The sequence below is a fragment of the Pristiophorus japonicus genome, chromosome 30 (assembly GCF_044704955.1).
Source record: "Pristiophorus japonicus isolate sPriJap1 chromosome 30, sPriJap1.hap1, whole genome shotgun sequence".
In the NCBI taxonomy this organism is placed as follows: Eukaryota; Metazoa; Chordata; class Chondrichthyes; family Pristiophoridae; genus Pristiophorus; species Pristiophorus japonicus.
Genome location: NC_092006.1, coordinates 6,015,585 through 6,040,272, shown reverse-complemented (window position 1 = coordinate 6,040,272; position 24,688 = coordinate 6,015,585). Strand labels below are relative to the sequence as shown.

Sequence of the window (24,688 nt, the reverse complement as noted above, 5' to 3'; positions counted from 1 at the left end):
CTTCCCTCAACCACTGTCTGTCCCACCTGTGACAGGGACTGTGGTTCTCATATTGGACTGTTCAGCCACCTAAGGACTCACTTTAAGAGTGGAAGCAAGTCTTCCTCGATTCCGAGGGACTGCCTATGATGGAGTACTGCGTACAGTTTTGGTCTCCGTATTTAAGGAGGGATATACTTGCATTGGAGGCAGTTCAGAGAAGGTTCACTCGGTTGATTCCTGAGATGGTGACAGATTATCTGAATGGTGACAGATTAGGAAAAGGGGAGGTGCAAAGAGACCTGGGTGTCATGGTACATCAGTCATTGAAGGTTGGCATGCAGGTGCAGTAGGCGGTTAAGAAAGCAAATGGCATGTTGGCCTTCATAGCAAGGGGATTTGAGTACAGAGGCAGGGAGGTGTTGCTACAGTTGTACAGGGCATTGGTGAGGCCACACCTGGAGTATTGTGTACAGTTTTGGTCTCCTAACCTGAGGAAGGACATTCTTGCTATTGAGGGAGTGCAGCGAAGGTTCACCAGACTGATTCCCGGGATGGCGGGACTGACCTATCAAGAAAGACTGGATCAACTGGGCTTGTATTCACTGGAGTTCAGAAGAATGAGAGGGGACCTCATAGAAACATTTAAAATTCTGACGGGGTTAGACAGGTTAGATGCAGGAAGAATGTTCCCAATGTTGGGGAAGTCCAGAACCAGAGGTCACAGTCTAAGGATAAGGGGTAAGCCATTTAGGACCGAGATGCGGAGGAACTTCTTCACCCAGAGAGTGGTGAACCTGTGGAATTCTCTACCACAGAAAGTTGTTGAGGCCAATTCACTAAATATATTCAAAAAGGAGTTAGATGAGGTCCTTACTACTCGGGGGATCAAGGGGTATGGTGAGAAAGCAGGAATGGGGTACTGAAGTTGAATGTTCAGCCATGAACTCATTGAATGGCGGTGCAGGCTAGAAGGGCCGAATGGCCTACTCCTGTACCTATTTTCTATGTTTCTATGTTTCTATGAGGGGGTTGTCTTATGAGGAAAGGTTGAGCAGGTTGGGCCTGAAGTTTAGAAGAATGAGAGGTGATCTTATTGAAACGTACAAGATTCTGAGGGGGCTGGACAGGGTAGATGCAGAGAGGATGTTTCCCCTCGTGGGGGAATCTAGAACTAGGAGTCACACAGTCTCAGAATAAGGGGTCGCCCATTTAAGACGGAGATGAGGAGGAATTTCTTCTGGTGAACCTGTGGAATTCTCTGCCCCAGAGAGCTGTGGAGGCTGGGTCATTGAATATATTCAAGGTGGAGATGGACAGATTTTTGAGCGATAAGGGAGTGAAGGGTTATGGGGAGCGGGTGGGGAAGTGGAGCTGAGCCCATGATCGGATCAGCCGCGGTCGTATTAAATGGCGGAGCAGGCTCGAGGGGCCGAATGGCCGACACCTGCTCCTATGTCTTATGTAAATCAGGAAGGGGAAGCCAAGTGATCAGATTGCGCAGGAATCTCTCTACTCCCTGCTTTTATACTCCATCCGCCGCCCTTACCCGGGTCTGGCCGATACGTGACTCCAGACCCACAGCGATGTGGTTGACTCTTAACTGCCCCTCTGGGATGGCCCCTCAGTTGTACCAAAAACCGCTGTGGGAGCACCTTCTCCACACGGGACTGCAGCGGTTCAAGAAGGAGGCTTACCACCACCTTCTCGAGGGGCAATTAGGGCTGGGCAATAAATGCCGGTCTTGCCAGCGACACCCACATCCCGAGAACGATTTATCTTTCGAAACAGCCGCGCGTCTGGGACTTGGATGGGGGGGGGGAGACCAAAGGTCAAAGGGCAGCTCCGATACGCCAACTGGAGTGAATGTTGGTCTAGCGGATCGTTGCGTTTCAGGCCGGGAAAGCGGGGCGGGGTGGGGGGGAGGGAGGAAGAGCGATTGAGGTCAAACACGGCTGCACTCACACCACCCTACCCCCCCGCGACCCCTCACCAATCCCCCTGCTCCCTGCTCCACCCAATCCGGAGACTCACCGATGTAATCGAAGCAGCCAGGAGCCAGGCGTTCCGGGAGATGGGAGGTGAAAAGGAAGCAGGTGAGGAAGGCAAACATCAGATGGTGGTAGTGAGAGGGAACGGCGTCGTTATGGCTGCAGTCTTCGCCCCAACAGAGCAGCAACTGCGGAGAGAGGGGAACGGGAGAGATGAGCGTTATACATCCCAACCCTCCCAACGCTCTCCGGGAGGAACAGCTTGTTCATGCCGACGCGATCTGTCCTTCACACATGACCGCAAATCTTTGCGTCCTGCCTCCGAAACCTCACTTTCTGCCGCCAACTTTCGCGGTCACTTGAATTGTCCCAGTTTCCGCCATTATTTGCACTTCCAGAAGGCATTTGACAAGGTGCCACATGAAAGGTTACTGCACAAGATAAAAGTTCGCGGGGTTGGGGGGGGTAATATATTAGCATGGATAGAGGATTGGCTAACGAACAGAAATCAGAGAGTCGGGATAAATGGTTCATTCTTGGGTTGGCAATCAGTAACTAGTGGGGTGCCGCAGGGATTAGTGCTGGGACCCCAACTATTTACAATCTATATTAACGACTTGGAAGAAGGGACCGAGTGTAACGTAGCCAAGTTTGCTGACGATACAAAGATGGGAGGAAAAGCAATGTGTGAGGAGGACACAAAAAATCTGCAAAAGGACATAGACAGGCTAAGTGAGTGGGCAAAAATTTGGCAGATGGAATATAATGTTGGAAAGTGTGAGGTCATGCACTTTGGCAGAAAAAAAATCAAAGAGCAAGTTATTATTGAAATGGAGAAAGATTGCAAAGTGCCGCAGTGCAGCGGGACCTGGGGGTACTTGTGCATGAAACACAAAAGGATAGTATGCAGGTACAGCAAGTGATCAGGAAGGCCAATGGTATCTTGGCCTTTATTGCAAAGGGGATGGAGTACAAAAACAGGAAAGTCTTGCTACAGTTATACAGGGTATTGGTGAGGCCACACCTGGAATACTGCGTGCAGTTTTGGTTTCCATATTTACGAAAGGATATACTTGCTTTGGAGGCAGTTCAGAGAAGGTTCACTCGGTTGATTCCGGAGATGAGGGAGTTGACTTATGAGGAAAGGTTGAGTAGGTTGGGCTTTTACTCATTGGAATTCAGAAGAATGAGAGGTGATCTTATCGAAACGTGTAAGATTATGAAAGGGCCTGACAAGGTGGATGCAGAGAGGATGTTTCCACTGATGGGGGAGACTAGAACTAGAGGGCATGATCTTAGAATAAGGGGCCGCCCATTTAAAACTGAGATGAGGAGGAATTTCTTCTCTCAGAGGGTTGTAAATCTGTGGAATTCGCTGCCCCAGAGAGCTGTGGAAGCCGGGACATTGAATAAATTTAAGACAGAGATAGACAGTTTCTTAACCGATAAGGGGATAAGGGGACGGGCAGGGAAGTGGAGCTGAGTCCATGATCGGATCAGCCATGATCGTATTAAATGGTGGAGCAGGCTCGAGGGGCCGAATGGCCGACTCCTGCTCCTATTTCTTATGTTCTTATGTAGGAGCTGGTGCTGAGACACACACACGGGCCGTACAATATTAGACGGGAGTGAATCGTTTCCTTGTACCCGCGGTATACAGCCATCAATCTCTATCAGGCAGTTAGTTGATGCCTTACCCTGTAGAAGAGCGGGATATTGTCGAACAGGAAGGGAAAAGTGAAGGCTGTGATTCTCAGTGCTTTACTCAGCTTGGGTTGTTCAATCTCCAGGAACCTGGTGAGAAGAAAGCAGCCAAAAGAACTTTAACAAGGAACCTTGCGGCATCAGTACTCCCAATATCAGCCGTGGCTCAGTGGGCAGCAGAAGGTTGTGGGTTCGAGTCTCACTCCAGAGACTTGAGCACAAAATCCAGGCCGACACTCCCAGTGCAGTGCTGAGGGAGCGCCGCACTGTCAGAGCGGCGGTACTAAGGGAGCACCGCAGTGTCGGAGGGGCAGTACTGAGGGAGCGCCGCACTGTCGGAGGGGCAGTACTAGGGAGCGCCGCACTGTCGGAGGGGCGGTACTGAGGGAGCGCCGCACTGTCGGAGGGGCAGTACTGAGGGAGCGCCGCACTGTCGGAGGGGCAGTACTAGGGAGCGCCGCACTGTCGGAGGGGCGGTACTGAGGGAGCGCCGCACTGTCGGAGGGGCGGTACTGAGGGAGCGCCGCACTGTCGGAGGGGCGGTACTGAGGGAGCATCGCACTGTCGGAGGGGCAGTACTGAGGGAGCGCCGCACTGTCGGAGGGGCAGTACTGAGGGAGCGCCGTACTGCGTTGGTGAAGGGGCAGTATTGAGGGAGTGCTGCGCTGTCGGAGGGCAGTACTGAGGGAGCGCTGCACTGTCGGACGGGCAGTACTGAGGGAGCGCTGCACTGTGCTGTTGGAGGGGCAGTACTGAGGGAGCGCCGCACTGTCGGAGGGGCGGTACTAAGGGAGCACCGCAGTGTCGGAGGGGCAGTACTGAGGGAGCGCCGTACTGCGTTGTCGGAGGGGCAGTATTGAGGGAGTGCTGCGCTGTTGGAGGGCAGTACTGAGGGAGCACCGCACTGTCGGAGGGGCAGTATTGAGGGAGTGCTGCGCTGTTGGAGGGCAGTACTGAGGGAGCGCCGCACTGTCGGAGGGGCAGTACTGAGGGAGCGCCGCACTGTCGGAGGGGCAGTATTGAGGGAGTGCCGCACTGTCGGAGGGGCAGTACTGAGGGAGTGCCGCACTGTCGGAGGGGCAGTATTGAGGGAGTGCCGCACTGTCGGAGGGGCAGTACTGAGGGAGCCCCGCACTGTCGGAGGGGCAGTACTGAGGGAGCCCCGCACTGTCGGAGGGGCAGTACTGAGGGAGCGCCGCACTGTCGGAGGGGCAGTACTTAGGGAGCGCCGCGCTGTCGGAGGGGCAGTATTGAGGGAGTGCCGCACTGTCGGAGGGGCAGTACTGAGGGAGTGCTGCACTGCACTGTCAGAGGGGCAGTACTGAGGGAGCGCCGTACTGCGCTGTTGGAGGGGCCGTCTTTCAGATGAGACGTTAAACCGAGGCCCCGCCTGCCCTCTCGGGTTAGCATAAAAGATCCCGGGGCCACTAGTGGCTGAAGAGCAGGGGGAGCAATTGCCGGTAACCGCATTAACGGACTAGATATTTAACTGCAAAACCCCAAAATCGGAGCTTTAACCGTGAACCGTGACGATATCGGTTGTGGCCCCGAGGGAGCCGAGATCTGTAACGCAGGTAACTAACTCCAACACCATTAGCAGGGGTGCGTCTGTTCAGCGGAACAAAATATTCCAAAAGACACAAAAACGGATCCACTTGTATTCTCCGCGGCAAGAAATTCGAAACCAAGGACGGGGGACACACCTTGAATATTTGTGGAACAGATGGGGAGGACAGAGTTCAGGGAACACGCTGTCTGATCTCAAACTCATGGCTCAGTAATGCAGCTGGAGATGTATCGTGAACACTTTTTATTCACTCGCTCCGCTTCTCCGAGCTCAGTATATCTTTCTCGTCCATCGGCATTGCGGCTCCCGGTGCAGGAATACAGCGTTTCCTGCGATATCTTTGCGGTAACTCGAGCCAAAGTGTCAGTGTGGCTCACTGGGCAGCACTCTCTCTCGCCTCGTGTCAGAAGGTTGTGCGTTCGAGAGCGACTTGAGCACAAAAAAAATCTAGGCTGACGCTCCCAGTGCAGTACTGAGGGAGCGCCGTACTGCGCTGTCGGAGGGGCAGTGCTGAGGGTGCACCGGACTGTGCTGTCGGAGGGCAGTACTGAGGGAGCGTCGTACTGCGCTGTCGGAGGGCAGTACTGATGGAGCGCCGTACTGTGCTGTCGGAGGGGCAGTGCTGAGGGTGCGCCGGACTGTGCTGTAGGAGGGGCAGTACTGAGGGAGCGCCGCACTGCGCTGTCGGAAGGGCAGTACTGATGGAGCGACGTACTGCGCTGTCGGAGGGGCAGTGCTGAGGGTGCGCCGGACTGTGCTGTAGGAGGGGCAGTACTGAGGGAGCGCCGTACTGTGCTGTCAGAGGGGCAGTACTGATGGAGCGACGTACTGCGCTGTCAGAGGGGCAGTACTGAGGGAGCGCTGCACTGTCAGAGGGGCAGTACTGCGGAAGCACCGTACTGCGCTGTCGGAGGGGCAGTACTGAGGGAGCGCTGTACTGCGCTGTCGGAGGGGCAGTCCTGAGGGAGCGCCGTACTGCGCTGTCGGAGGGGCAGTACTGAGGGAGCGCCGCACTGCGCTGTCGGAGGGGCAGTACTGAGGGAGCGCCATACTGCGCTGTCGGAGGGGCAGTCCTGAGGGAGCGCCGTACTGCGCTGTCGGAGGGGCAGTACTGAGGGAGCGCCATACTGCGCTGTCGGAGGGGCAGTACTGAGGGAGCGCCGCACTGCGCTGTCGGAAGGGCAGTACTGTGGGAGCGCCATACTGCGCTGTCGGAGGGGCAGTACTGAGGGAGCGCCGCACTGCGCTGTCGGAGGGGCAGTACTGAGGGAGCGCCGCACTGCGCTGTCGGAGGGGCAGCCCTGAGGGAGCGCCGTACTGTGCTGTCGGAGGGGCGGTACTGAGGGAGCGCCGTACTGTGCTGTCGGAGGGGCAGTACTGTGGGAGCGCTGCACTGCGCTGTCGGAAGGGCAGTACTGATGGAGCGACGTACTGCGCTGTCGGAGGGGCAGTACTGAGGGAGCGCCGCACTGCGCTGTCGGAAGGGCAGTACTGATGGAGCGACGTACTGCGCTGTCGGAGGGGCAGTGCTGAGGGTGCGCCGGACTGTGCTGTAGGAGGGGCAGTACTGAGGGAGCGCCGTACTGTGCTGTCAGAGGGGCAGTACTGATGGAGCGACGTACTGCGCTGTCAGAGGGGCAGTACTGAGGGAGCGCTGCACTGTCAGAGGGGCAGTACTGCGGAAGCACCGTACTGCGCTGTCGGAGGGGCAGTACTGAGGGAGCGCTGTACTGCGCTGTCGGAGGGGCAGTCCTGAGGGAGCGCCGTACTGCGCTGTCGGAGGGGCAGTACTGAGGGAGCGCCATACTGCGCTGTCGGAGGGGCAGTACTGAGGGAGCGCCGCACTGCGCTGTCGGAAGGGCAGTACTGTGGGAGCGCCATACTGCGCTGTCGGAGGGGCAGTACTGAGGGAGCGCCGCACTGCGCTGTCGGAGGGGCAGTACTGAGGGAGCGCCGCACTGCGCTGTCGGAAGGGCAGTACTGAGGGAGCGCCATACTGCGCTGTCGGAGGGGCGGTACTGAGGGAGCGCCGTACTGTGCTGTTGGAGGGGTGGTACTGAGGGGCTGTCGGAGGGGCAGTACTGAGGGAGCGCCATACTGCGCTGTCGGAGGGGCGGTACTGAGGGAGTGCCGTACTGTGCTGTCGGAGGGGCAGTACTGAGGGAGCGCCATACTGCGCTGTCAGAGGGGCAGTACTGAGGGAGCGCCGTACTGCGCTGTCGGAGGGGCAGTATTGAGGGAGCGCCGCAATGTCGGAGGGGCAGTACTGAGGGAGCGCCGTACTGTGCTGTCGGAGGGACAGTACTGAGGGAGCGCCGCACTGTCGGAGGTGCCGTCTTTCAGAAGCAACGTTAAATCGAGGCCCTGACTGTCATGTGTTCAACTATGATTGTAACCCATGTATAAACTGACCTAAGTTGTACACCTTGAGAACATTGACCACAAGTGGGTGAACTTGTGGGAGACACTCCTAACCTGGACTTTCAGGTATAAAAGGGGAAGCTCCACCCACCTTCATCACTTGAGGTCTTGGTAATAAAGGTAACTGGTCACAGAGTGACCTTCTCTCAAGTATGGGCCTCGTGTGCATTTATACTGTATAGTAAGGACATATCATTGGCGACGAGAAACTGGGATTTAAACCACGCAAGCATGGCCACTAACAGCACAGACGAGGGGTACTGTGTTGGTGATGATTGGGATGACTTTATTGAGATACTACAGCAAAGTTTTGTCACTAAGGAATGGCTGGGACAGGATTCGGCCGACAAACGCAGGGCTCATCTCCTGACGGTTTGTGGATCAGGACGTACTCCCTGATGAAGGACCTTCTAGTGCCAGAGAAGCCGGCGGACAAGACGCTCGAAGAGCTTAGTAAGTTGATTGTGGAACACCTTAAACCGGCGAGCAGCGTGCACATGGCGAGACAACGGTTTTAGACACACCGGCGGCGAGAAGGGCAAAGCGTTCCAGACTTCGTGGCAGATCTCCGGCGACTGGCGAGCCTATGTAAGTTCACAGATGCATGCAGAGCGGAGATGCTGCGAGACTTTTTTATTGAGGGTATCGGGCACGCTGGGGTTTTCAGGAAACTGATTGAGACCAAAGACTTGACCTTGGAAGTGGCGGCTCTGATAGCCCAGACATTTATCTCAGGGGAGGAAGAGACCAGAATGATGTATGACAAAAATCTTGGCTCAAATGCGGCAAACGACCAGGGAGTCAACATTGTTAACGCGGCACACAGTTCTCTAGGCAGACAAGGGCAATCGGACATACCCCAGCATGTAGTCGAACCCAAAGGGGGAATTCAACAGAGACAATGGCTAGCTGAACGGCGATTCATGCCATCGCAATGGACAATGCGGCCAGTAATGGGGCCATCAATACCTGTTAATGGTGCGCTTAAGTTCAGTCACAGAGACAGTCAGAGACGATCGACTGGTAATGGACCTTTTGTTTCTCCAGCTCATGCTTGCAGGTATCAGCAATATACCTGCAGAAACTGCAACGTCAGTGGTCACTTGGCGCGTATGTGCAGGAAGCCTGCAGCCAGGTTGATGTATGAGGAGGACGGGCCCGATGTAAGCCCTACGAGGCCAAATGAATACTGGGGGAAATCGCTGGAAGCTGAAGTTCAGCGAGTTCATGTGGAGCACATATACCGTTCATATATCAGGACGCCACCGATAATGATGAAAGTGCTCCTCAATGGCACCCCAGTATTAATGGAGCTAGACATGGGGCCAGCCAGTCCTTGATGAGTATCAAGTTGTGGGTGTCCAAGGCCAGGAGGCCAAAATTATTGCCGATTGACGCATAGCTACGGACATATACAAAGGAGATCATTCCGGTGCTAGGCAGCGCCACGGTAGTCATGACCCACAAAGATTCGGAGAACAGACTGCCACTCTGGATTGTCCCGGGGGACGGTCCCGCACTACTGGGGAGGAGTTGGCTTGCTGTCATGAACTGGAAATGGGGCGATGTCAATGCAATTTCTTCTGTGGAGCGAGTATCATGCTCACAGGTCCTGGACAAATTTGACTCATTATTTCAACCCGGCATTGGCACTTTAATGGGGACCAAGATAGTGATTCTCATAAACCCGGACGCCAGGCCAGTACACCACTAGGCCAGAGCGGTGCCGTACATGATGCGGGAAAAGATAGAAGGCGAATTGGACCGCCTGTTGAGGGAAGGCATCATCTCGCCAGTCTAATTCAGTGACTGGGCGAGCCCGATTGTGCCGGTGCTCAAGGCGGATGGGTCGGCCAGGATATGTGGCGATTACAAGGCCACCATCAATCGGGTGTCACTCCAAGACCAGTACCCGCTACCGAGAGCGGAGGACCTCTTTGCGACGCTATCCGGTGGCAAACTTTTTCCAAAATTGGACCTGACCTCAGCTTACATGACCCAGGAGCTGGCGAGTGAGTCGAAGAAGCTGACCACCATCACGATACACAAGGGGTTGTTTGAGTATAACAGATGTCCGTTCGGGATTCGTTCGGCCACCGCGATCTTTCAGCGAAATATGGAAAGTCTCCAAGTCGATTCCAGGGACGGTGGTTTTTCAAGACGACATCCTCATCACGGGTCGCGATACTGAAGAACACCTCCACAACCTGGAGGAGGTGCTACGCAGACTGGACAGGGTAGGGCTGCGACTGAAAAAGGCGAAGTGCGTCTTCCTAGCTCCAGAGGTAGAATTCCTGGGGAGGAGGGTAGCAGCAGACGGGATCAGCCCTACTGCGTCCAAAACGGAAGCGATCCAGAGAGCACCCAGACCCCGTAACACGACGGAGCTGCGTTCGTTCCTGGGGCTCCTGAACTATTTTGGTAACTTTCTTCCCAAATTGAGCGCGCTGCTAGAGCCGCTACACGTGCTCCTACGCAAAGGTTGCGATTGGGTCTGGGGGGACAGCCAGGAAAGGGCTTTTGATAGAGCACGCAATTCGTTATGCTTCAACAAACTGTTAACGTTATATGACCCATGTAAGAAATTTGTGTTAACGTGCGATGCGTCGTCCTATGGTGTCGGGTGTGTGTTGCAGCATGTCAATGCCAAGGGTCAGTTACAGCCGGTAGCTTATGCCTCCAGGAGTCTGTCCCAGGCAGAAAGGGGCTACGGGATGGTAGAAAAGGAAGCGCTAGCATGTGTACATGCAGTAAAAAAAAAATGCACCAGTACCTGGTTGACAGGAAATTTGAGCTGGAGACAGATCACAAACCTTTAACGTCCCTTTTGGCCGACAACAAGGCCATAAATGCAAATGCATTGGCCCGCATACAGAGGTGGGCACTTACGTTAGCTGCCTATGACTATACAATTCGGCACAGACCGGGCACTGAAAACTGCGCCGATGCACTCAGCAGGCTCCCACTAGCCATCACTGAGGGGGCAACTGAACATGATGCTGAGATGGTCATGGCTGTTGAAGCTTTTGAAAGCGAAGGCTCACCTGTGACAGCCCGTCAGATTAAAGTCTGGACAAATAGAGACCCGCTATTGTCTCTAGTCAAGAAATGTGTCCTGAATGGGGACTGGGCAGCCACGTACAGGGCATGCCCTGAGGAATTTAAACCGTTTCATAGGTGCAAGGATAAACTCTCGATTCAGGCCGATTGCCTACTGTGGGGAAACCGAGTAGTCATGCCCCAGATGGGCAGAGAGGTGTTTATCAGAGAACTTCACAATGAGCACCAGGGCATTGTCATGATGAAGGCAATTGCCAGGTCACACGTCTGGTGGCCAGGGATAGATGCAGACCTGGAACTTTGTGTTCGCAGGTGCAACACGTGTGCCCAGCTGGGCAATGCGCCCAGGGAAGCCCCCCTTAGCCCCTGGTCCTGGTCCGCCAAGCCATGGTCACGCATCCATGTGGACTACGCAGGTCCTTTCATGGGAAAAATGTTTTTGGTTGTAGTAGACGCCTACTCCAAATGGATTGAGTGTGCCATTTTAAATTCAGGCACATCCTCTGCCACAGTAGAAAGTCTACGGGCAATGTTCGCCGCCCATGGTCTACCGGACATCTTGGTCAGCGACAATGGCCCGTGCTTCACAAGCACTGAATTCCAGGACTTCATGGCAGGCAATGGTATCAACCATGTCAGAACGGCACCGTTCAAGCCGGCCTCAAACTTTGGTGGTAAAAACAGAGAGACAGACTATTATCTGAATGGTGACAGATTAGGAAAAGGGAAGGTGCAACGAGACCTGGGTGTCATGGTACATCAGTCATTGAAGGTTGGCATGCAGGTACAGCAGGGGGTTAAGAAAGCAAATGGCATGTTGGCCTTCATAGCGAGGGGATTTGAGTACAGGGGCAGGGAGGTGTTGCTACAGTTGTACAGGGCCTTGGTGAGGCCACACCTGGAGTATTGTGTACAGTTTTGGTCTCCTAACTTGAGGAAGGACATTCTTGCTATTGAGGGAGTGCAGTGAAGATTCACCAGACTGATTCCCGGGATGGTGGGACTGACCTATCAAGAAAGACTGGATCAACTGGGCTTGTATTCACTGGAGTTCAGAAGAATGAGAGGGGACCTCATAGAAACGTTTAAAATTCTGACGGGTTTAGACAGGTTAGATGCAGAAAGAATGTTCCCAATGTTGGGGAAGTCCAGAACCAGGGGTCACAGTCTGAGGATAAGGGGTAAGCCATTTAGGACCGAGATGAGGAGAAACTTCTTCACCCAGAGAGTGGTGAACCTGTGGAATTCTCTACCACAGAAAGTAGTTGAGGCCAATTCACTAAATATATTCAAAAGGGAGTTAGATGAAGTCCTTACTACTCGGGGGATCAAGGGGTATGGCGAGAAAGCAGGAAGGGGGTACTGAAGTTTCATGTTCAGCCATGAACTCATTGAATGGCGGTGCAGGCTAGAAGGGCTGAATGGCCTGTTCTTGCACCTATTTTCTATGTTTCCATGTTTCTAAATGGCCAGGCAGAACAAGCAGTGCAGATAATCAAACAGGGGATGCTCAGAATCCAAGGAGGTTCCCTACAAAGCCGCTTGTCACTCCTCCTGTTGGCCAATAGATCCCGACCACACTCGCTCACAGGGATTCCACCCGCAGAGCTGCTAATGAAAAGGACGCTCAAAACCCGGTTATCCCTTATACACCCGACTATGAAAGAAATTGTTGAGAGCAGGCGTCAGTCACAATGTGACTACCATGACAGGAATGCGAGGGCACGATGTATTGATGTCAATGACCCTGTTTTTGTCCTTAATTACACTGCAGGGCCCAAATGGCTCGCAGGCACTGTGATTGCCAAAGAGGGAAATAGGATTCTGGTAGTTAAACTTACCAATGGACAAATCTGCCGCAAACACGTGGATCAAACTAAAAGGAGGTTCAGCAACCCCACAGAAGAAGCAGAGGAGGAACACGACGTAGAGTTTACTCCACCACAGGTGAGCGAACACCGGAACCAAGTGGAGGAGAGCCCAGTCACTGTGGGCAGTCCGGACAGGCCTGAGGCACCGCAAGCAGCAGACACTCAGGCCAGCGCCCAACAACCAGAGCCCCAACTCTACAAGGGAGCGTAAACCACCAGAGAGACTGAACCTGTGATCCCAACAAGATTTTGGGGGGGGGAGGTGATGTCATGTATTCAACTATCATTGTAACCCATTTATAAGCTGACCTAAGTTGTACACCTTGAGAACACTGACCACAAGGGGGTGAACGTATGGGAGACACTCCTAACCTGGACTCTCAGGTATAAAAGGGGAAGCTCCACCCACCTTCATCACTTGACGTCATGGTAATAAAGGTAACTGGTCACAGAGTGACCTTCTCTCAAGTCTGGGCCTCGTGTGCATTTATACTGTATAGTAAGGACATATCACCATCTGCTCTCTCAAGTGGATGTAAAAGATTCCATTGCACTATTGGAAGAAGAGCAGGGGAGTTATCCCTGTTGTCCAGGGGCCAATATTTATCCCTTAATCAACACAACTTAAAAACAGATGATCTCGCTCATTATCACATTGCTGTGTGTGGGAGCTTGCTGTGCGCAAATTGGCTGCCGCGTTTCCCACATTACAGCAGTGACTACACTCCAAAAAGTACTTCGTTGTACCGCGGGCGGGAGTTTGAGTCTGAACGCAACACCCGGGTTGGCGATTGGCGGCGTCAAGTTCTCGCCCCCCCCCCCCGCCTCCCCCCTCCGCCCCAAAACGCTGGTTTGAAAAGCTCAAGGCTGACCTTGGGCAACCGGGCCTACCTGATCGCCACGGCAACCGGGCCTACCTGATCGCCAAGGCACACCGGGCTAAGTGATCACCACAGCAACCGGGCCTACCTGATCGCCACGGCAACCGGGCCTACCTGATCGCCACGGCAACCGGGCCTACCTGGAGTAACAGGCGAGGGTTGTGCAGACCACGGTGTTGAAGACGGCCACGGGGACGAAGCAGGCGTGGAGAGCGCTGTTGACCCAGCGGTCAGGCATGACGTAGGCCCGATAGGTGACGGCGCAGCCTGCAACAGAGTAACGGGGAGGATGATGGGTAATAGCACAGGTCAAGCGGGGGTGATACAGAAACCTTTGCACTTGTTTTCGAAATAAAGTGCCGGGAACTTGCGTAGCGCCCCTCCCCCCACCGACAGTTTTGGGGGGTGTGGGCATGCGGTAATATCCACCAGGGAGGGGTTGGTGCAACATTCGCAGAGGTCCTGCGCCCCCTCGTGAAATTGGGGTTACCACTCCCCCCGAGAGAGGGGTGCGGGGCTTTGGAAGATGCACTGGGCTGTGTAGACATGGCCTAGGATAGCTTGGGAAGTGTCGATGTACAGAGGAACCTGGGGGTCCTTGTACGCCTGTCATTGAAAGCAAACATGCCGGTGCAGCAAGCAGTTAGGAAGGCAAATTACATATTGGCCTTCATTGCGAGAAGGTTTGAGTACAGGAGCAAGGATGTCTTACTGCAGTTATACAGGACCTTGGTGAGACTGCACCTGGAGTATTGTGAGCAGTTTTGGTCTCCTTACCTAAGGAAGGATATACTTGCCATAGAGGGAGTGCAGCGAAGGTTCACCAGACTGATTCCCAGGATGGCAGGACTGTTGTATGAGGAGAGATTGGGTCGACTGGGCCTGTATTCACTGGAGTTTAGAAGAATGAGAGGGGATCTCATTGAAAGGTATAAAATTCTGACGGGGTTGGACAGACTGGATGCGGGGAGGATGTTTCCCCCGGGGCTGGGAAGTCTAGAACAAGGGGTCACACAGTCTCAGGATACAGGGTAGGAAATTTAGGAGCGAGATGAGGAGAAATGTTTTCACTCCGAGGGAGGTGAACCTGTGGAATTCTCTACCACAGAAGGCTGTGGAGGCCAAGTCACTGAATATATTTAAGAGGGAGAGAGATAGATTTCTAGACACAAAAGGTGTTATGTCTGTAATGAACTTGTGAATGACTCCACGGGGCAATGTGTTGTACTCAAACTGGAGTGACCTTGGTCCTTTATTTGTAACTCCAGAGTGAGGCACAAGCGTGGTGGGCGGCCTTTTATACTGGGCCCTGCACACCTATGCAGGTGACCCTCAGGTCTCCCACCGCAGTGCCCTCTGGTGGACAGCCTCTGCCACAGGGACAGGAAACCCCGGTCTCCACCAGTTGCACCCTCTAGTGGTGCCAGCATGGTATAGACCCAGTGTAAACCTTATTGTTAGTACATCAGGTAATAAGTCACCATCTTATGCAACTATACAGTGACTACAGGGAGCGTATAGATATAGTCTGCATAGATAACAAAAGGCATCAAGGGGTATGGGGAAAAAGCGGGAATATGAGATAGTTGTGATAGACGATCGGCCGTGATCATATTGAATGGCGGTGCAGGCTCGAGGGGCCGAATGGCCTACTCCTGCACCTATTTTCTATGTCGATGTCTATGTCGCTCCCGTCATTAAAGGGGAAGGCCCAGCAGTGCTCTCCCTGGGCCACCGGGGAGCGGGGGAGGGAGCCATGCAAATCAGCCCCCCCTGCCCCTGCACCGGGCAACTCCAGCACGGCGCCGGGAGATGGCAAATGGAGGCACGGACCGCCCGCGTTCAAGGGGGTTACGGCTCGCGGCATGCCACCTCCCCTTTAACGGGCGTCCCGCTAGCACACGGACGCCATGTTTAGCCCCCGTGAAGCTATCTCTGTCACCGCCCGGCACGCCTTCAGTCCCGGCGTTCCCGGAATTTTTTTTTGCTCCGGGGCAGAAACCGCCCGATGCATACCGTGATGACGTCGCTGTCAAATAGAGACATCATTATTATTCACAGGGAGAAAGATTGCAAAGTGTTGCAGTGCGGAGGGACCTGGGGGCCCTTGTGCATTGAAACACAAACCATTAGTATGCAGGTACAGCAAGTGATCAGGAAGGCCAATGGAATCTTAGCCTTTATTGCAAAGGGGGATGGAGTATAAAAGCAGAGAAGTCCTGCTACAGCTGTACAAGGTATTGGTGAGGCCACAGCTGGAGTACTGCGTGCAGTTTTGGTCTCCGTATTTAAGGAGGGATATAGTTGCATTGGAGGCAGTTCAGAGAAGGTTCACTCGGTTGATTCCGGAGATGAGGGGGTTAACTTATGAGGAAAGGTTGAGCAGGTTGGGCCTCTACTCATTGGAATTGAGAAGAATGAGAGATGATCTTATCGAAACGTATCAGATTATGAGGGGGCTGGACAAGGTGGATGCAGAGAGGATGTTTCCACTGATGGGGGAGACTAGAACTAGGGGGCATGATCTTAGAATAAGGAGCTGCCCATTTAAAACTGAGATGAGGAGGAATTTCTTCTCTCAGAGGGTTGTAAATCTGTGGAATTCGCTGCCTCAGAGAGCTGTGGAAGCCGGGTCATTGAATAAATTTAAGACAGAGATAGACAGTTTCTTAAATGATAAGGGGATAAAAGTGCGGGCAGGGAAGTGGAGCTGAGTCCATGATCAGATCAGCCGTGATCTTATTAAATGGCGGAGCAGGCTCGAGGGGCCGTATGGCCTACTCCTGCTCCTATTTCTTATGTTCTTATCCACCTGGCCTGCTACCTTCAGGGATCTGTGGACCTGCACTCCAAGCTCCCTTTGTTCCTCTACACTCAGTGTCGTACCATTTAATGTGTATTCCCTTGCCTTGTTAGACCTCCCCAAATGCATTACCTCACACTTCTCCAGATTGAATTCTATTTGCCGCTGTCCTGCCCACCTGACCAGTTCATTTGGTGAGCCGCCTTCTTGAACCGCTGCAGTCCTTTTGGTGAAGGTACAGCCTTGACTTTATCGTAACTGTTTGGTTCAACTGCAGAGGGGCAGTTAACCACAGCCAACCACATGGACAAGCAATTAAGAAATTAAGCAATTAAGAAGCAAATGGTATGTCGGCCTTTATTGCAAGAGGATTTGAGTATAAGAGTAAAGACGTCTTACTGCGGTTATATCGGGCCCTGGTGAGACCGCACCTGGAGTACTGTGCACAGTTTGAGTCTCCTTACCTAAGGAAGGATATACTTGCCATTGAGGGAGTGCAGCGAAGGTTCACCAGATTGATTCCTGGGATGGGGGGGATTGTCCTATGAGGAGAGATTGAGTAGACTGGGCCGATATTCTCTGGAGTTTAGAAGAATGAGAGGTGATCTCATTGAAACATATAAAATTCTTACAGGGCTTGACAGGGTAGATGCAGGGAGGGTGTTTCCCCCCGGGCTGGGGAGTCTAGAACCAGGGGTCACACAGTCTCAGGATAAGGGGTCGGCCATTTAGGACTGAGATGAGGAGGAATTTCTTCACTCAGAGGGTGGTGAATCTTTGCAATTCTCTGTCCCAGAGGCTGTGGAGGCTCAGTCGTTGAGTGTATTCAAGGCTGAGATCGATAGATTTTTGAATATTAAGGGAATCGAGGGATCGGGCGGGAAAGTGGAGTTGAGGTCGAAGATCAGCCGTGATCTCATTGAATGGCGGAGCAGGCTCGAGGGGCCGAATGGCCGACTCCTGCTCCTATTTCTTATGTTCTTGTGTTAAACAGACCTCTTTGACAACCTGTCATAATATCCCCTTATGTGGCTTGTTGTCAGATTGTGTGTCATTTATGCTCCTGTGAAGCACCTTCTCCATTAAAGGCGCTGTATAATTAATATATTGCATTTATATAGCGTCTTTCATGACCATTGGGAGTCCCAAAGTGCTTTACTGTCAATGAAATACATTCAGAGTGCGGTCACTGTTGTAATGCGGGAAACGCGGCAGACAATTTGTGCACAGCAAGCTCCCACAAACAGCAATGTGATGATGACCCGGATCATCTGTTTTAGTGATGTTGGTTGAGGGATAAATATTGGGCCCAGGACACCGGGGAGAACTCCCCCTGCTCTTCTTCCAATAGTGGCCCCGGGATCTTTTACATCCACCCGAGAGGGCAGACGGGGCCTCGGTTTAACGTCTCATCCGAAAGAGGGCACCTCTGACATTGCGGCGCTCGCTCAGTACTGCCCCTCCGACAGTGCGGCACTCCCTCGGTACTGCCCCTCTGACAGTGCGGCACTCCCTCAGTACCGCCCCTCCGACAGTGCGGCGCTCCCTCAGTACTGCCCCTCCGACAGTGTGGCGCTCCCTCAGTACCGCCCCTCCGACAGTGCGGCGCTCGCTCAGTACTGCCCCTCCGACAGTGCGGCACTCCCTCAGTACCGCCCCTCCGACAGTGCGGCGCTCGCTCAGTACTGCCCCTCCGACAGTGCGGCACTCCCTCAGTACCGCCCCTCCGACAGTGCGGCGCTCGCTCAGTACTGCCCCTCCGACAGTGCGGCACTCCCTCAGTACTGCCCCTCCGACAGTGCGGCACTCCCTCAGTACCGCCCCTCCGACAGTGCGGCCCTCCCTCAGTACCATCCCTCCGACAGTGCGGTGCTCCTTCAGTACTGCCCCTCCGACAGTGCGGCACTCCCTCAGTACTGCCCCTCCGACAGTGCGGTGCTCCTTCAGTACTGCCCCTCCGACAGTGCGGCACTCCCTCAGTACTGCCCCTCCGACAGTGCGGCGCTCCCTCAGTACCACCCCTCCGACAGTGTGGCGCTCCCTCAGTACCCGCACTGTCAGAGGGGCGCTCCCTCAGTACCGCCCCTCCGACAGTCGGCGCTCCCTCAGTACTGCCCCTCCAACAGTGCGGCGCTCCCTCACTACTGCCCCTCCGACAGTGAGGCATTCCCTCAGTACCGCCCCTCCGACAGTGCGGCACTCCCTCAGTACCGCCCCTCCGACAGTGCGGCGCTCCCTCAGTACTGCTCCTCCGACAGTGCGGCGCTCCCTCAGTACTGCCCCTCCGACAGTGCGGCACTCCCTCAGTACCGTCCCTCCGACAGTGTGGCGCTCCCTCAGTCCTGCCCCTCCGACAGTGTGGCGCTCCCTCAGTCCTGCCCCTCCGACAGTGCAGCACTCCCTCAGTACCGCCCCTCTGACAGTGCGGCACTCCCTCGGTACTGCCCCTCTGACAGTGCCGCGCTCCCTCGGTACTGCCCCTCCGACAGTGCGGCGCTCCCTCGGTACTGCTCCTCCGACAGTGCGGCGCTCCCTCGGTACTGCCCCTCCGACAGTGCGCCGCTCCCTCAGTACTGCCCCTCCAACAGTGCTCCGCTCCCTCGGTACTGCCCCTCCGACAGTGCGGCGCTCCCTCAGTACTGCCCCTCTGACAGTGCGGCACTCCCTCGGTACTGCCCCTCCGACAGTGCGGCACTCCCTCGGTACTGCCCCTCCGACAGTGCGCCGCTCCCTCAGTACTGCCCCTCCGACAGTGCGCCGCTCCCTCAGTACCGCCCCTCCGAAAGTGCGCCGCTCCCTCAGTACTATCCCCCTGACAAGATTAAGGCAACTTTCTGAAATCAGGAGGAGGAGAGAGAGGCGGGGAGGTTGGGGGAGGGAGTTCCAGAGCTTGGGGGCCCAGGCAGCTGAAGGCACGGCCGCCGATGGTGGAGCGATGGAAATCGGGGGATGGGCAAGCGGGCAGAATTGGAGGAGGGCAGAGACCTCGGGTGGGGGAGGGGCGGGGTTTGTCGGTGACGGAGATAGGGAGGGAGAGGTGGCCAGGAGGGAGTTGAACACGAGGACGAGAATTTTTAAAAGCGGGGCGATGATGGACTGGCTTGTAACAAGGATTACGAGGTTGTTCCTGGATGGTCACGAGAATTCTCTGTCTTTCTCGCCCCCTCCCCCCCGCCCTCACCGCCCAGCATCTATGTCTGGGTTACGGTCGAGCTGCCCCGATACGAACTCCAGGAGACTGAGATCACACAGTTCTGGTGGGGCTTTGAAACAGCGCAGCATGCCTTCAGAGTGGGGAGGGGGAGGGGGTGTGTGGGGCGGAGAGATGGGGTCTTGGTGTGGGGGTGAACATCGCTACAGCTGCACTCTGTGGCTTTCTGAGTCAAACAGGCCTGACTCCAAGCGACATAGACAGAGCCATTGTCTCGGTGAATAAAGGCCCAATTCACAGCCCTGTTATTGAGCACAGTGCTACATTAATTTACAGCGCACAAACTGCCCTTGTTGTCCACAATGTGAACCTCACAGGGGTGCGTTTCAAGCAGATGCTGCACACTGAATGAGCGAAATTTAAACCGAAGGGACGTCTCGGCCGAGGGAGCCGCTTCTATGTTCGGACTACCTTCCAGAGGGAGTGAACCCGAGTCAGATCCTCGAAGCACAGGCGCAAAAAAACCGCAAGAAACAGGAGTCGGCCATTCGGCCCCTCGAGCCTGCTCCGCCATTCAATGAGATCGCGGCTGATCCGATCATGGACTCAGCTCCACTTCCCCGCCCGCTCCCCATAACCCTTCACTCTCTCGTCGTTCAAAAATCTGCCGGTCTCCACCTTGAATATATTCGATGACCCCAGACCCCACAGCTCTCTGGGCCAGAGAATTCCACAGGTTCACCAGATTCATCTCCGTCTTAAACGGGCGGCCCCTTATTCTGAGACCATGTGCCCCCTCGTTCTAGATTCCCCCACAGCGGCAAATAGAATTCAATCTGGAGAAGTGTGAGGTAATGCATTTGGGGAGGTCTAACAAGGCAAGGGAATACACATTAAATGGTACGACACTGAGTGTAGAGGAACAAAGGGAGCTTGGAGTGCAGGTCCACAGATCCCTGAAGGTAGCAGGGGGAATACAAGAGCAGGGAGGTTATGCTTGAACTGTATAAAACACTGGTTAGGGCACAGCTGGAGTACTGCGTGCAGTTCTGGTCACCACATTACAGGAAGAATGTGATTGCACTGGAGAGGGTACAGAGGAGATTTACCAGGATGTTGCACTAGAGAGGGTACAGAGGAGATTTACCAGGATGTTGCACTAGAGAGGGTACAGAGGAGATTTACCAGGATGTTGCACTAGAGAGGGTACAGAGGAGATTTACCAGGATGTTGCACTAGAGAGGGTACAGAGGAGATTTACCAGGATGTTGCACTAGAGAGGGTACAGAGGAGATTTACCAGGATGTTGCACTGGAGAGGGTACAGAGGAGATTTACCAGGATGTTGCACTAGAGAGGGTACAGAGGAGATTTACCAGGATGTTGCACAAGAGAGGGTACAGAGGAGATTTACCAGGATGTTGCACTAGAAAGGGTACAGAGGAGATTTACCAGGATGTTGCACTAGAGAGGGTACAGAGGAGATTTACCAGGATGTTGCAATAGAGAGGGTACAGAGGAGATTTACCAGGATGTTGCACTAGAGAGGGTACAGAGGAGATTTACCAGGATGTTGCACTAGAGAGGGTACAGAGGAGATTTACCAGGATGTTGCACTGGAGAGGGTGCAGAGGAGATTTACCAGGATGTTGCCTGGACTGGAGAATTTTAGCGAGAAAAGATTGGATAGGCTGGGGTTGTTTTCTTTGAAACAGAGGAGGTTGAGGGGAGACCTGATTGAGGTGTATAAAATTATGAGGGGTCTGGATAAAGTGGATAGGACGGACCTGTTTCCCTTGGCAGAGGGGTCAACAACCAGGGGGCATAGATTGAAAGTAATTGGGGGGAGGTTTAGAGGGGAAATTTCTTCACCCAGAGGGTGGTCGGGGTCTGGGGTGGAGCTCGCTGCCTGAAAGGGTGGTAGAGGCAGATACCCACACCACATTTGGATGTGCACTTGAAGTTCCGTAACCTACAGGGCTACGGACCGAGAGCGGGAAAGTGGGATTAGGCTGGGTGGCTCTTTGTCGGCCGGCGTGGACATGATGGGCCGAAATGGCCTCCTTCCGTGCTGTAAATTTCTGTGCTTGTATGATATCGAGTTGCAATTTCAACACTCACTCCCTCCACCACCGGCGCACCGTGGCTGCAGTGTGCACCGTCTACAAGATGCACCGCGGCAACTCGCCAAGGCTTCTTCGGCAGCACCTCCCAAACCCGCGACCTCTACCGCCTAGAAGGACAAGGGCAGCAGGCGCATGGGAACACCACCACCTCCACATTCCCCTCCCAGTCACACACCATCCCCACTTGGTTACTGCACAAGATAAAAGTTCACGGGGTTAGGGGTAATATGTTAGCATAGATAGAGGATTGGCTAACTAACAGAAAACAGAGAGTCGGGATAAATGGGTCATTCTCTGGTTGGCAACCAGTAACTAGTTGGGATCAGTGCTGGGACCCCAACTATTTACAATCTATATTAACGACTTGGAAGAAGGGACTGAGTGTAACGTAGCCAAGTTTGCTGATGATACAAAGATGGGAGGAAAAGCAATGTGTGAGGAGGACACAAAAAATCTGCAAAAGGACTCAGACAGGCTAAGTGAGTGGGCAAAAATTTGGCAGATGGAGCAAAATGTTGGAAAGTGTGAGGTCTTGCACTTTGGCAGAAAAAAAATCAAAGAGCAAGTTATTATTTAAATGGAGAAAGATTACAAAGTGCCGCAGTAGAGCGAGACCTGGGGGTACTTGTGCATGAAACACAAAAGGATAGTATGCAGGTACAGCAAGTGATCAGGAAGGCCAATGGTATCTTGGCCTTTATTGCAAAGGAGATGGAGTATAAAAGCAGGGAAGTCCTGCTACAGTTATACAGGGTATTGGTGAGGCCACACCTGGAGTACTGCGTGCAGTTTTGGTTTCCATATTTACGAAAGGATATACTTGCTTTGGAGGCAGTTCAGAGAAGGTTCACTCGGTTGATTCCGGGGATGAGGGGGTTGATTTATGAGGAAATGTTGAGTAGGTTGGGTCTCTACTCATTGGCATTCAGAAGAATGAGAGGTGATCCTATTGAAACGTATAATATTATGAGGGGGCTTGACAAGGTGGATGCAGAGAGGATGTTTCCACTGATAGGGGAGACTAGAACTAGGGGGCACGATCTTAGAATAAGGGGCCGCCCATTTAAAACAGAGATGAGAAGGAATTTCTTCTCTGAGAGGGTTGTAAATCTGTGGAATTCGCTGCCTCAGAGAGCTGTGGAAGCCGGGACATTGAATACATTTAAGACAGTTTCTTAAAGGATAAGGGGATAGGGGGAGCGGGCAGGGAAGTGGAGCTGAGTCCATGATCGGATCAGCCATGATCGTATTAAATGCCGGAGCAGGCTCGAGGGGCCGTATGGCCGACTCCTGCTCCTATTTCTTATGTTCTTACGGATATCGGCCGTTCCTTCATCGTCGCTGGGTCACAATCCCGGAACTCCCTCCCTAGCAGCACTGTGGGAGCACCTTCACCACACGGGACTGCAGCGGTTCAAGAAGGCGGCTCACCGCCACCTACTGGAGGGGCCAATTAGGGGAATGGGCAATAAATGCCGGCCTTGGCCAGCCACGCCCACATCCCGGGAACGAATGGAGAACGGGCGTTGCCGCGGCCAGCGATGCGCGCGCGGGGCGTTTCTTACCTACCGAGGCTGTAGAGGCTGAGCGCTCCGTAGTCGAAGAAATAGCAGATGTGGCGGGCCTGTGCGGACATGGTGCTGAATGTGTGCGCGCAGCTGGACGTGAATGGGTAGACGCAGATGAAGAGCATGTAGACGAAGAGCGGCCACGTGTAGGCCTCGTTGTAGAAGTCCACGGAGTGCGAGAGAACCAGGAACTTCCACAGGAAGTACCTGCGGGGAAAGAAGCGAGAGTCACGTGAGGCCAAGGGGGCGTGCCGATCAGCTGGGCGCCGGTCATCTTTGCCTTGTCTGGAGCCGCAGCTCAGTCGGGCAAGTGGGGAGCCTTCCATCGCACTCCTTGGCTTGTGGAAAGGCCTTGGGACGCCAGGAGGCGAGACACTTGTCACAGAATACCCACCGCCTCTGACCCGCTCTTGTAGCCGTAGTATTTATGCGGCTGGTCCAGTTAGGTTTCTGGTCAATGGTGACCCCCTCCCAGGATGTTGCTGGTGGGGGGGGGGGGAATCAGCGATGGTAATGCCGTTGAATGTCAAGGTGGAGGTGGTTGGACTCTCTCTTGTTGGAGATGGTCTTCCACCCTTCAGGATGTGGTTCAGGTACCTGGAGTATTAGGTCCTTCATTGAAACACCTGTAAACTCGTCCTTTTTTGGCGTGGAACTATCTATGATGATGGTGATGAGATAGTCATTGACGCGCCTTTCGGAGTCGGTGTGCGAGGCGCTGGTGAGGGATCTGTTGGCCATCTCTAGAAACAAGGTCAATGGTGTTCACTCGGCTATGGTCTCGTCTTCAATCTCAATGACAATGGGATCAACCTTAGTCATGTCACATAGAAGAGTGAGGGGGTAACCGGATAGGGATTAAAATTATGATGGCGTTTGCTACGGTAGATGTAGAGAAGGTGAGAACATTAAGCAACAGGAGCAGGAGTCGGCCATTCGGCCCCTCGAGCCTGCTCCGCCATTCAATACGATCCTGGCTGATCTGATCATGGACTCAGCTCCACTGCCCCGCCCGCTCCCCATAACGCTTCACTCCCTTATCGCTCAAAAATCTGTCTATCTCCGCCTTAAATATCTTCAATGAACGTACATCTATAACATCATGAACTCGCGGATTGACCCCTCCCTGACCTCTTTGCCCCCCCCCCCCCCACGCACCCCACCCGCCCGTACCTCACATCTCGACCAATCACATACCACGTAGGGAGGAAGTGGGTCCAAATGTTAAGTGTCTCATTGGTCATTTGAAAGGTGCTGAGGAGGCAGTCCATGGCCGAGCTTTTTGGGTGCCGATATCCAGAGATGATTCCGTCTTCGCGGAAAACCTGGACATCGCAGAAACACAAAGTAAAGAAAGAAAAAGCACTTGCATTCCTATAGCACCTCTCACCTCCTCCAGGCGTCCCCAAGCGCCTCACAGCCAATGGGGTACCTTTTCGAAGTGTAGGAAACGCGGCAGCCAATTTGCGCACAGCAAGATCCCAAGAACAGCAATGTGACAACGACCCAGGTCACCTGTTGGTTGAGGGATAAATATTGGGCCCCAGGACACCGGGGAGAACTCCCC

At 54.0% G+C, this 24,688-nt stretch overlaps 1 protein-coding gene across 1 annotated transcript in view; it reads right to left on the bottom strand.

The window, feature by feature from the left end:
* Positions 1-24,688, bottom strand: part of paqr6 (progestin and adipoQ receptor family member VI) — a 29,985-nt gene that overhangs the window by 2,438 nt on the left and 2,859 nt on the right. Inside the window, exons 2-6 of the mRNA XM_070868728.1 lie at positions 24,319-24,446; positions 23,123-23,328; positions 13,615-13,741; positions 3,668-3,764; positions 2,014-2,158 (exon numbers count right to left, since the gene is read on the bottom strand). Of these exons, the coding sequence (XP_070724829.1) occupies positions 2,014-2,158; positions 3,668-3,764; positions 13,615-13,741; positions 23,123-23,328; positions 24,319-24,446 (703 nt within the window). The remainder of the gene's footprint in view (positions 1-2,013; positions 2,159-3,667; positions 3,765-13,614; positions 13,742-23,122; positions 23,329-24,318; positions 24,447-24,688) is intronic.